This window comes from Notolabrus celidotus, chromosome 7, assembly GCF_009762535.1.
Source record: "Notolabrus celidotus isolate fNotCel1 chromosome 7, fNotCel1.pri, whole genome shotgun sequence".
In the NCBI taxonomy this organism is placed as follows: Eukaryota; Metazoa; Chordata; class Actinopteri; order Labriformes; family Labridae; genus Notolabrus; species Notolabrus celidotus.
In genome coordinates this window covers 21,352,845-21,366,676 of record NC_048278.1, presented here as the reverse complement: position 1 = coordinate 21,366,676, position 13,832 = coordinate 21,352,845, and the positions used below count along the sequence as shown (strand labels likewise).

Genomic DNA, 13,832 nt, shown 5'->3' with positions numbered 1-13,832 from the left:
TCTTTCTCATGTAGACAATCTTGGACTAATAGGACCTCAAAGATTTAAAGAGAAGTACTCTGACTACAAAGACCCATAGACTTTTGTAATCTTGGCTCACAAAACTTCTGTTCCTTTGCTTTTTTTTCTTCCATTAAATAATTTAATGTCATATGATGCCAAGTACTTCTCCTCACAACTGTCTGTCTTTTGTTGTCTGGGTTATTTCTTCTGTGATTGTTACAAAAACAACTACTCTTCTACACTTCATGTCAAATTCACCATCTTACACAACTTCCCACACTGACGGAAGAGGATGCTACACTACTGCACATTACAATGCCTGGGCAATTCGGGGTTCAGTTTTTTTCCTATGTAAACCTCAACGTGTGGATTCCTTGAGCTGGGGATCGAACCAATAACCTTCTATAACTGTGCTACAGCTGTTTATGTCAGGATGAGGGAATTAACAGTGACTTTAATGCTATAATTTTAACTCTACATTGTTTCCTGTACTCAATAAGTCTGAAATAACCTAAATTAATTTTGGTGTTTCCATCTCAATTTCCAATTTTGGTGACACTTCATTCATGGTTTCTTTATCATTTCAAATCCTAACTCACTCAGGCTACATTGACATTCTCTGTCCATTAGTCATGATAGAGAATTAATGGTAACAGTCATAGCAGTGCACTGATCAACCGCATGGCGACCAGGAATTGGACGACTTCCAGCCTGTTTGGCCAAAAACAACTAATCTTGTGCTGATCTCAGATTTACACAAACCACATGATTAATGCCATAGAGTGACACCAATACTAACACCACAGTTACACACACACAAGCTAACAAGTCTGACAGTGAGGACATACAAAGCCCAACAGCAGCTGGGTGAAAAACATTGACCTACAGGAGGGTAAACCAAGCCTGTGTCCTGGCACAAAAGCTTTTTCCAGTCATCAAATGTAATGTGTAGCTCTACGGAAACTCTCTGAACTTGTGTACGACTCATTCATGTTAGACAACTGTCTCTCTGTGTACTCCTTCAGGGACGGACTGCGTTTAGATATTACTCAATTACTTCCACTGCAATATTTTTTAGTTAGAGTAAGACACTTGAATGTTAAAAACTCAGTGTGTGAGTGGATGATTAAAAAGTTCATCCTGCCGTGACGCTTTTTACTTGGCAGGAAGTATGATAGATTAAAGCATATTGATAATTAACAGATAAAAAACAAGTTAAAAACTCATTACAGCCACAACTGCCGTCACTGAGGCAGCAAGAGAAAGCAGCAGACAGGTTATAGAAAAAAATAATAATAATAAATAAATAAATAAAATAAAACCTTTATTTTTCACATATCTAAACATGAGATGCATGAGATCCAACCACATGATTTCTTTTTAATACTTTGCACCTGTTAAATTTTAGAAAGCCTACTAACATGCATAAAAGGAGATTAATAGCATTGATTAATGCAAAATAATCAGAATGATAAAATATGGAGATGCAAGGTTTCTGCCTGACAGCGACGATATGTAAAGACACTTCCACTATAAATTATGGCATAAAAATACAGAAAAATAGTCAAACTTCCATTAAAGAAAAGTTAAAAAATATGATTTTGCTGCAAGTAATAAGAAAGAAAGATAATTGGAATCGACCAGAAATTTGAGTTGGCAGGTCAGACTTTAAAAAAGTAAGACAAATTGGAATCTGACAAATAAATGATCTTTTTGTGTCCTCTTTACCCTATGCAAAATCATTAGAAATTACAAGAACGCTGTGACAACACAGTCTTTAAATTGAGAAAGGAAAGCTTTGACAAACATGTAAAAGGGAGAAGAGAAAAAGAGAGAAAAAAAGAGTGTTTGAGTTGGAATTACAATCCCTAACTTTTGTATCACCTTCACACAGACAGCAAAATGGAATCATAAAGTGCATGTGAATGGAAAAATGGAAAAGAAATTATGAAATGGACAACAAGTACCTCCAAGGAGATGTAAGAAAGGTGTGAGCGGAAAGAGTTTTACAACCTTCTCAACCACGACATGCTCCCAGAGATGGGGACTCGAGTTTGAAACTTGAACTGGAGTCAAACAAGTCGCACACAAACATGACTTGAGACATTATTTCATTCAAACCTTTATTTATTTATTTATCTATTTATTTATTTATTTATTTATACAGGTTATCTCATTGAGACATGGGTCTCATTTTCTAGAGACACCTGTCTTTGGACTCAACTCAGAATCAAGCTATGGACTTGTGAACAATCTTTTGTATACTGTTTTTGGACATCTGTGCTAAATGTCATTCCCTTCTGTTACACGCAGCATTCGGCATGTGGTGCGCTTGCGGCTGTGACACCACTGCAACCACATCACCTGCAGCTGGTATACAATGCAATGTTCCCCACACATAATCCTTTACCTGGAGTATGATAAAAAAAAAGCCTGTGCCATGCGCAGAGTGACCTTATCTTCCACCTTCATGGGCCTATTTTTGCGAATCACTTTGCAAATGTCAGCTTCGGAATTTCTCCAGAAAACAGAGGCATGTTTTTTTGCCAGTTGTGAGTCACAGACAAAAATAGAGTAGTAATACCTGCAGTGCTTAATCAACTAAATACTTAATACACACGCACATCAGGATACCACAACCTGTAGTGGTAACAGGATGTTTGTTAACACCTGAGTGAACAAAAACAAGGGTGAGTTGAGGCGGTTCACTCCCTTCAAACTAAAGCCCTGAGAATTGAACTTGGAAACCTTATTTTGAAGACAAAATATGGAATCTACTGTACATCATCAGGATACAGACTGTAGACAGTAAAGAGTCCATTTCTTGGGCAGAGACATTCACACCGAGTAAATGACAAACCACTAAAACTGCCTTTGACAGGCAATGAAGTCTTCGCCTGCTGTTTTTCTGAGTGTGACAGCAGCAGATCTAGAAGAATGGAGGGCTTTAAACAATATGGAGCCAATCTGTCCAGTGCTACTGAGCTCAAAGCTGGATCTGTTTTTAAAATAGGCCATAAGAGATACTTTGAAAGAAAGAAGGGGAGGGATTTGGATTAGCAGGAGGGGGGACTATGTTGCATGCAGGAGATCTTGACAATCCTTGCGATGTAGGTAAACACACTGTGATTAGCGGTTAGCGATAGCTCTCATTTCCGTGCCCAATCCCACAGCTGCCTAACACTGCTGGTGTCAGAAGTAATGCCAGTTTGTTTCTGTGTACATGAGTGCTGCAGTGTGTGTGTCTGTGTGTGTGCGTGTGTGTGTGTGTGTATTTGTGTGTGTGTCTTGTGTGTGTGTGTGTGTGTGTGTGTGTGTGTGTGTGTGTGTGTGTGTGTGTGTGTGTGTGTGTGTGTGTGTGTGTGTGTGTGCACATGTACATGGTTTGGAAGAGGTGCCAAGTAGATGTTGGGGTTCAAACAGATGGGAGACAGGCAACTGGACAGCTGGCATTCACTGCATTTCACAAACCCTTTACACCAACCACCTCTCCACTATATCCCCATTCTGTCATTCTCGCCTTTGCACTGTTTATTTCCCTTTCTCCTCACAGCCTTAAGCTGGGCTGGGCAATCTTCAATAACAAAAATATTTACAATAATTTGTGAGCAGGTTCTATATGCAGACAAATTTAAAACAAGTTTAAAGGAACAAGAAGACAAGTAACTGAGTTTTCTTTTTAGTGCAAAAGAAGGTCAAAGTTCTTGATTAATCTACAGTAGTGCATGTGTTTCTGTCTCTGTTTACTTGTGCATGTAATGTGAACACTAGACCAGCAAATTTAACTGGGTCAGGCATCTCTATTTGATGAGCAGGAGGAGCACTTTTACCAGTTAATGCCAGCCTTCCTTTTGCTTAGTCTTCTCTGCTCTGTCTCTCTTCCAGTCTCGCTTGTCAGATTCAAGTCACTGTAGCTTTTTTTATATTGGAACGTTTTAACAAAATCATCTATTCACTTTGCATTTACAGATCCAAGGTACTTGTGATTGCTTTGGCATCGTTTTACTTACACTAAATTCTACTTGGCAGCACCTCAAGGATTTTGAGTTTCAGTGATTGCTGTGACCGCAAAACCTGCCTCATTTTGTGGAGGAAAATGCATGGCATGCTGCCACACTCTCAGAGTGAGTTTAGAATAAAAACAAGTACGCTGACAAAAATTGTTAATTGAACAAAAAAAGTTATTAAGATAATTTCCCTTTCACAGATGTTTTCTTGGAGAATTCATTACGCTGACAGAGTGGTGCCTTTTTGTTAAACCCTGTGTCAGAAGAAAATCATTAAAATTAAAACTGATGTGTAACATTTTTTTGCCTTTTTCACTCTCATAACCCACATGTAAAACTTCTCCCTCCCTGCAGGGCTGCCTGTGATCATTTTAACTTGTCCAGATCAGAAAGATGAATGAGAGCAGATGTCAGTGAGCATCACGCTGGAAGCCATACACGAGCCTCTCCGCCGTCTTATATGCCATCTCCTATTCTGCCTTTTCTACCTGCAACTTTGTCATTTAAAGAAAATTCAACATTTATGATTCCCTTGCAAGCATGCCAGCGATGCCATGTATTAAATAAATCATGTTGTCTGACAAGGAATCCCTGTGCCTCTTGTAAAACGCAGTTCTCTATGCTCCCTTTTTCCTCATCTCTTTGCAACTCTTTTCAAATCATTTCTCCACAGTTTATGCATGCGTCATTACTTGTGTAATACAATTTGGCAAAGTAATAAAAAGATAAAGGGCTCGGTTCCATTGACTTTAGTGGAAAAAATGCATCACACTTAATTAGGTCTAAAGATTAACTTTAAGAAGGACTGCACAATAAATTCCACACTGCTAATCCAAAAGCCTGCAAAGAAGTTTGGATATTATCCATTTTCTATAAATCCTTTTTTTCTGTGTTTTGTTTTCAATTTTAGGTCAGAGCCAGAGCAAAGTGAGCATGAAGACATAAGACACACTTCAGCCATGTCTGTATGCGCACTTAAGACTGTTATTGCAAAGAGAATTCCTCTCGAAACAATTACACTGGATAACAGAGGCTGGACAAAACAGTGACACTAATGACACTAATGACATGAATAAGGGTAATGTGAATGAAAGCTAACTGGTCAACGAAAAAGTTGACAGCGGCAAAATAGAAGAACCATTCATTACAGTAGTGGAAAAAAGTTAAGCGATAAATTGCTAGCTTTCAAACCAAGAATAAGGAAGAAAAAACTGTTTCAGCTTTTTATGCTGAGACGAGTGGAAAGGTGGATTATGCACTCATGTCTGCGGAGAGAGAGTTGCACTCACCTGCAATGAGTGGACTTAATGGGCCATGTAGTCCTACGTAACAATTACTACTTCACAATCACTTCACTACACTTTATCTATAGTTGAGTAAATTAAATTTACAGTCAAAAAAACTTGTACATTGTTTCATCTCAGTAAAACTGTTCCAGGTCGTGGGGCGCTGGTGGCCTAGCGGTCTAAGCGCCTCACATATAGAGGCTATAGCTCTCGTCACAGAGGTCGCCGGTTCGACTCCCGGCCAGTCGACCATTTGCTGCATGTCCTCCTCCACTCCTTACTCCCCACATTTCCTGTCTCTCTTTAGCTGTCCTATCATTAAGACAAAAATGCCCAAAAAATATAACTTAAAAAAAAAAAGCGTACCAAGTTGCGGTGAATCAAGACATTACTCTTGCTCTTCGCCTCTATAGAACTATTTTGTATTCTTCAGCTTAGATATTATGTTGCATCATTATATGACTGCCTTGCAATATATCGATTATCGCAGTATAGTGACATCATTGTTATCATGAGCCAAGAATCATGTATTCTATCGTGTAGTAGGTCACCAGGGGATTCCCACCCCTCATGAACAACTTACTTGCAGCAATACAAAAATGAGGAGATTTCCGCTACCAGTAAACTAAGTTATTGTTCTGGTTTCATATGAATTAACTATTTTGTATCAATATCTAGTTATATGCAAAGAGAGCATTTGCATGTTTGTTTCCTCTCAACTTAGATGACACCCCTCGGAGAGCGCCGTAGGGGGGAAAGAGTGAAAAATGGTTGAGAGAGGGAGATTAGGGAGGAATACAAATAGGCTTGAGATATGATCAATGGGTTGGGTGAGGGGGCTGAGGAAGAAAATGATAAAAAGGGATCTAAAGATGCCAATCGGACACCTCTTTAACAACCAATCCAAGCTAAGAAATGGAGAAAAACGACACATAAATATTAAAAAACACAATCACCGGCATGCACCGATCATTGGCGGGACTTTTTGACTGGCGTCATCCCTCATTTTGAGAAATGTCATCGGCAGGGTGCCTCCCTGTGAATCATTTTAATAGAGGAAATACAGCTGTGTGTGCGTGAGTGTGTGTGTGCAGACTGGAGGGGGTGTAGGTATTGTTTGTCACCAGATGAACTCGTGGGGTGAGACTAATGAAGAGTGCAGCGTGAAGGAGGGAGGCATTTTAATTGGCCTCTTTCTCTCTGTCTCCCTCCTCTCCCTTCTTCTTCTTGAGGACTCGACAGGAGATTGAATGTTGGCTCTGCAGAGGTAAGAAGGGATTTCTAACACTGGCACAGCTCAGGCCTTGTCCTGCTAATTGGTCAATAACACTTCCTGTGGCATACTTTGATGCAGTGATACGTAGAGATTTTTTTTGAAGGAACAGGGATGGGAGATGATTTGCATTTTCGCATGCTTATTCATCATCATAAATTGCTTTATGTTTAAGGTGTAATGTCTAATATTTTCCCTGTATTCAATCATTTCAACATGTGCAACAAAACTGAGAGTAAAATACTCTATGATGTCTTGATAACTATTGGTGAATAAGAATAAAAAAAACTATACGTACTCAGATGTTGATTTTTGTCAGTAAAGTCAGTCTGTTCTGACCCAATTTCATCCTTAGTCTGTCTCCAAACATTTTGACTTCCTGATTAAATATTCCCTTGGATTCCACATGCATTCATCTGTTTTAATAAAATGAGGAGACATCTTTTCAGCAGTGCCCTTCACTGGAAGCTATATATGTGTACTTGACACATGGTCAGTCAAATATGAGTCATCCTTTTACCAGCTTTTCAATGTCACTTTGCTGGAAGTGAAAGACTTTAATTTATGAGCCCATTTGAAAAGTAACTCACAGGGTTCACTTATCGAAAAATCCCTGAGGCCACCAAAATTATGTCTTTAAGAATAAATCAACAAATAAGTTTGTCAGAGAACATGATTAGAAAAATACATGGTTTACATGTGTGAACACATGAGTCACTGTAAACTATCTCAAACTGTAATCCAGCAGTTTTACCTATTCTTCTCTGAGGGGAGGGATGCAACAAATCAACATATTCCTGCTCTTCCACATCCCCTCCTCCGCTCCCTGCTTCCCTCGAGCGTTTTGTTTCTCCGAAATCACAAACTTAGCTACTGGCTCTTCCCCTAGGCGCAAAACTCCACCTTTCTCTCCATTTTGTTTTTATCTCTTCTACTCTTTCTCTCTGTTATTGTCAGCCATCCTGAAGGAGAGAGCAGTTATGTGGAAGGAGTGTGTTTTTAAATGGCATCACTCTCTCTCTCTTTCTGACCCTCCCTCTCTCTGTCTCTCTATCTCTCCATCTCCTGCTCTGCACCTCTTCCTCCATCCCCATCTCCCGGTCCTTCTGTTATGGCACTGGTTCATCCTCATGTATATTTATGCTACAAAGCTGAAGAGTCAGGCAGACCTAAAATGAAAACTCAAACTAGAGTGCACTTGTGTGTGCTCATTTTGTGAATGTGTATGTGTGCGGCATGCGTGAGCTGTGCGCATTTGTGTGAATACGCGCTTTTTTATCCTTTTTAAGATACAAGCATCTTTTTTTATATTCAAGGGTGGAATTCCTCTCCACTCCAGCACCCACTGCCCCCATGTTTTGCTCTGCCCCCACATTCCTCTCATCTTGTCCCCAAGTTTCAGCCACAGACAGGTGGCCTGTTTTTTTTCCTCACTCCGTCTGACGGGACAGGTGTGGGCCATTGACAGAAAGTGACATTCTAATCTAAAGAAGTGATTCAGAAAACACACATGCTCAAACACACACACACACACACACACACACACACACACACACATTCTACTCTATCATGTATTTCTTGTAGCTGCAGAAAGACGGGAAAGCGCCTCAGGGTGTGGATTGTCCACAATGCCGCAGAGAAGCATAAATCTTACCTGTCTTTAAGCCAACCCCACCCCAAGCCCCTCACATATACACACTCACACACAAGCACATACATAGACACACTATGCCACACATGAAAGCCCACCAAACACAATTTGTTTCTCTTGAATGGCCCTGAGTGAGCACACAGCGGGAGAATGGGACCACAGTCTTCAAACAAAATTCCTGGTGCACAAGCGTTTTATCCACACTCCATCAAACCCCTTTTGAAAAATGTTAAATACCTACAGAAGTCAGGGTTTATACACATGTAAGTGTGTGCAAAAACTTTATCTGTTTGGGTGCACTTCCTCTATGTGCATGTGCATGCGTGTGTGTGTTTGCTCATGCAAGCGTGTGTGTTGAAACAATAGCTGTCTTGAGAGGCGGGCCGCATGGCTGACTCTCCTTTAGTTTCCCTCAAGGGTGAACGTGGGAAAAGAGGAATAAGTGCCATTCATCTTTTCACTGGCTCATTCACTACCTCGCTTTCTCTCTCTCACCTCTCTTCTTTCTCTCATTCACTGCACGTCTTTGTTCCCTTAAATGGCCTCTTCGCTTCTTGCTAAACCTCTTTTTGAGATAAATACCCTCTTGCTGTAGCCCAACACATATGCCAATGGTGCACAACACACAGAGCCATTAACACGCACTCAACATAACATGAGCTTTCCAAAATACCCACTTCATGGATCCATGCCAGAGCTAAAAATGCTAGAGAAAGTTCTACACACAGCCATGAGTTAAGCATATTTGAACTGATCAATTAAATATTATAACAGAAAGACAATTTCAGAATAAAGAATCTAATCCAACACCACTGACCAAACATTGATTTATTATCTCTTCTAAACTCTTTCTTTTAAACCTGAACTTCTGACTATTTCAGGACAGTACAGTTCCAACAGTATCCTGAATTGAAACTATACAACAGCAAGAGATTGTTGGTTACTGATCAGCTCTCTCATCCTGAAAAACTTGGTTAGAGTTAGGCTCATGGTTAGGGCTAGGGTCCTCGCTATAAGAGTGTGCAAGGAGAGGAAACAGCAGTAATAGTGACACTGTATATCTACAAAGCTTCTAAGAACTTTTCAGCTTTGAAAACGCAGTATTATAAAACTTAATACTGGCAACCAAGGCAAGCAGTGAAGAGTACGAAGCAGCAAAACCCAACTCAACATGAAAGATGTTTTCACCCTGGACATTGGATCTTGCATGCTTTTTTGCATCACATATGCACCTCTCCTAGACAATTTTAGGAAACTTTCAGAAGTGCAGCGCATGTGAGAAAGTTTTCTATAATTTACATTTCACTCTCTAATCCACAGTATCACACATTACCTTCACATCCTTGGTGTTCATGCGCGTTCCCTCCTTTCCGACAAAAATGTCGTCTATATCCACCAGAATGTGCCGGTCAAGACCCAAAGTTAGCTTCCTGTCTGTAAGGTAAGAGATGGCATCCACCAGAATGAGTCTGTGCAGCCAGTATCCCAGTCCCTGGCCAAACAGCACCCTCCTCACCCCATCATACAGCCCCATGTCCTGCACCACAGTCGCCTGAAGGCCCAAACTAAACCCAGGTCCTGAGTGATCTCCACTGCCTGCCCCTGCTCCATCTTTTGCCCTTGCGTGCAGTACAGCCTGGTATGTTGAGTGATTGGAGGAGAAGGAAGTCCAGTCCTCTCCTGGTAAAGCCCCTCGATCCGTGCCAGGCTTGGTCAGGTGAAGGAGAGGTGAGCTGGAGACCACGCAGCAGTCCCACAGCGCCTGGTTGGTCCTGAGCACCAGCGGTAGGCCTCGAAGTTTGAGGAGAGGGGGGGAGTTCTCTGTGGAGCGGTAGAAACCGATGATGCCCACTCTATACTCTGTGCAGTATTGATGCAGCAGCTGTCTGTTCCATGTGTCTGCATGTGCATACTTTAACAAGTTCTCATAAATGATAAGCGAATAACGTCCTTTGCCTTTCTCTGTGAGCGGCGGCAAGTCGCCCTTCCCTGAGGCAATCTCCATGCGGAACTGGAAGTGTGCCGACTCCAATATAGCCACAATGTCCTGACCCAGCTGGGAGTATTGGGACTCCACCAGCACCAGTACCACTGGGTCAGTGTGGATGTGCGTGTGGGGAGGATTTGGAGGGTAAGGGTATGGAAGTTGATGATACGGGGACATGGAGAGCGGCTGGGCACAGGCCGGTTCAGGAGATTGTCCGAGTTGCATGGAAGGGGAGGAGTTTGTGAACAGAAAGTAAGCAGAGAGGAGGAGGGAGAGGAGACAGCAGGAGGCTAGCAGGAGAAGGAGCCTACGCAGGTGGCGGCGGAATCGCACCGCCACCGTCATTGCGAAAAAAGGTGTCTTGTAAGAGGGATTTAATGTCTTTTTTGGGAAAAGTGAGTGCACTTGTTGGGAGGTTTGAGGAGCTTGTCTTTTTTGAGAGACAGGAGCACTCAGGGTTGTGTCATGTCACCATGGCAGGTGGGAAGGAAAGCTGCATTGGATGTCGGGGAACAAAGGTCTTCATTTATTGGAAATGCAGTTGAGGTACCGTGCCTTTAATCCTCACAGAGGACTCACATGCAGAAACGCAGAGAGCGATGATTAATGTCTGCAGAGAAAGGGGACAAGGAGAAAAGATAGAGTGAATTTGTTGGGCAAGGTTGAATAGTACGCTTTGGTTCTGTCTCTTTGTGTGTGTGTGTACCCAGGTTGTGCCACCCCAGGGACTGCGAGGGCACAGCTGGTAACTACAGAGCTGATTGAAAACAACTTGCATCCTTAGGGCTTATCCGACCTCTGGCACACACACACACACACACACACACACACACACACACACACACACAAAGCGTCACACCAGTTAAAAGCACAAACAAACACAAAAAGTAAATCCTCAGGAATAAACAACAGCTGGTTGTGTGTTAATATGGCGATGTGGGGAGGTGGATGGGAGCACAACTAATCAGTCCCACAAAGCTCTACGGAGAATTCCTCTAATTGCGCCAAACTCTGTGCACTTCTGTCCTATTTCTGAACCTAATCATCTGAAATACCACAAAATTAGAGTTGGAATCCTTTTGCCAGGAGCACTAATCTGGGGGGAGCCAGTGACAGTACAGAGGAAATGGAGAGCAAGAGAAAAAAAGAAAGAATAAGAGAAAGAGAGAAAGAGAAAATGGAGCAGGGAGATGAACAAAATGCAATGAATTATAGAAAGAGACAAAAAAGACCAGGATTAGCATCTTAATGTATGTGCCGGGAGCCAGAGAGAAGAAAAGATCCCACAGCATCTCTTTCTCCCTCTTTTCTCTCTCTACGCCTCACTCTCCCCCTCTCTCTATCTTTCTACACCCCCTCTTACTCTCCCTCTGTCTGGTTGAATATCAATAGTCTTTCCTCACATTCCCTATCCCTCTCTCCTTGTTCCTCGCCTATCGAGAACACACGCGAAGAGAAGGTCATAGAGGAAAGACCACCAGTCATATTTCTTAAATGTGAAACTGGAAAATGCGAAGGGAAGGAAATAACTCTGAACTGCTATATCCATAGCAAAAACAGAGGTTCAAGTAGAAATGTTACATCTATTCATACAATGTGCCATCTAAAGTGGTTCTTAAACGACTTCACTAATTCTGTTGAATACCTTTTGTGGTTCAAGAGTTGCATTACACTACAAAACAGTTGTGGGAATTGTGTTTTATATCTCCCGAAGGAGAGAATGCTTAGATAAACAGAGATATGGTTAACTCAAAACGCTGTGATATAAAATAAGGAAAATATCAAATCTGACTCATTTGTGATTTTGTCATCAGTGGAGTGCTGGTTTAACCTGTTACCAAAAGTACTGATGCATCGAGTATCAGGAGCCACACGAGGGCGCTGGAATTGGATAAAAACAAGACTTCACGTGGAAGTTTGCCTCTTTGCCTTTAATAAGAAACTCCAAATAATTTCAAAATTGTTTGACATGAAAGCTAAAAAAACTAAGTCCGAAAGCATTTCATGCATTTAGGGAAATGCAAGAGAAAAAATGTTCAACCCAAATCGGTGAAAACTAAAGATGTGTTGAAATTTAAATCAGTTATGCATCATTTTTTTCGTATCCAATGTAATGATTGTAAATACTGAATTACTGCAATCATTGTTAATGCATAAATAATCGTTGTTCGTACGAGATGTGTCGTAAGTAAATGCTCGTGTTGATTAACATATTAAAACTTCAGAAAAAAATGGAGGAAACAAAAGTGGTGAGACTAGTATTTCTACCACAGAGTCGAGATGTTACTAAAGCTACAATAAACGGAATCAGCTCGCGGCACGTGCACCCTTCAGTTAAACAGGCTGCTCGATTAACTCAAACAAACAAATAATTGCCACAGAGTTTTTCATCCCGCTCCCTGCCGCTGAAGTTTATGTCAGGAACAAACACCGACTCGTCCACCTACCTCTGACCGGAGCTGAGGCGCTGTTTGGCGGGGAAGAGGCGTGACGGGAGCGCGTTGAGTCTGATGCTGCTGCTGCTGCTGCTTCGGGTGGGTCCGGGGCTCCGGTATCGGTGGCGCACCACTCCCGTGTATTGTGGATGCTGAAGCGCTGTGCCATGTCCTTTCTGCCCCCCCTCTCTCTCTCTTTCTTTCTCACCCCTTCACTGGAGCAGCAGATGCGGGCAGCCGGAATGATCCGCTCTCCTCCCCCCTTTCATCATTCTTCTCTTTCTCTTCCTCTCGTCCTTCTCTCCCCCTGTCTTCCTTCTCCTCTCTCCCGCTATGCCCACTTGTCCCCTTAATCTCTGCTCCTTTCAAGGTGGAGATTAGGCGGAGGAGCACCGTTATCAGGCTTCCCGTTAACGACTGACTATCGTGCGTAAACGCTCTGCTTTAAAAGAGAGCGCCTACACAAGTGGAGGCGAGCAAGGGAGAGGGAGAGAGAGAGAGAGAGGCAGGATGGAGAGCAGCGAGGGGAAGGGAGGTGGGGGTCGGTTTGATTGACACAAACAGCCTTTCTCTCGGGCATCAGCGATCACGGGCCCGGTAAAAGCTCACGGACCGTTAGTTGGTGTAAGTCGGTGGAGGGATGTCACACACGGATACGCACCGGTGGGAGTTAATGGCGCGGCTTGCTGATTCTCGCGCGCTCCTTGCATTAGTTGTAGTAGGCAGAGAGAGAGAGCGAGAGAGAAAGGAATATGAAAGCAAAAGGAGAACACTGAGATTTCAGCTGTTGTATAAAACAGGATTTCACATAATCAAGAATGGTATCAATCACGGGGTTAAATACAAAATATTGCGGATCAAATTCTCTCATTCATGCATGCGCATGGAGCAGCCCCCATTAAGCTTACTTCTGCAGTGTCTATTAACCAGGCCGGCATGTCAATCATAAAATGTTTTTAAGTTGATTAGGTGTTCAAGTCTCCCTACTCACTAGTTCATCAATCTCTCTAACCTACTTGCACTGACACACACTCACTCACTCACACACATCTCAAAGGAGCCTCTGGGCCCCTCATTCACATTATAATGGCCTAACAACAAGGCTTATTTTGTGAGTGTTCATGTGGTGTGTGCCTAAGAGAGAACACAAATGTATGAACACACAGAAAGACAGACACACAGTTGTGCTG

The 13,832-nt window shown here is 42.2% G+C and overlaps 1 protein-coding gene across 3 annotated transcripts in view; it reads right to left on the bottom strand.

Moving 5' to 3' along the window:
- ndst3 (N-deacetylase/N-sulfotransferase (heparan glucosaminyl) 3) overlaps positions 1 to 13,298 on the bottom strand; it is a 47,975-nt gene extending 34,677 nt beyond the window's left edge. For 2 of the 3 annotated variants that reach the window (XM_034686832.1, XM_034686834.1), the window contains exons 1-2: positions 12,655 to 13,121; positions 9,554 to 10,817 (exon numbers count right to left, since the gene is read on the bottom strand). In XM_034686832.1, the coding sequence (XP_034542723.1) occupies positions 9,554 to 10,552 (999 nt within the window). In that variant the 5' untranslated portion in view covers positions 10,553 to 10,817; positions 12,655 to 13,121. Of the gene's footprint in view, positions 1 to 9,553; positions 10,818 to 12,654 lie in introns of all 3 variants that reach the window. The other variant, XM_034686833.1, reaches the window with a different exon arrangement.
- Positions 13,299 to 13,832: the final 534 nt, after the last annotated feature.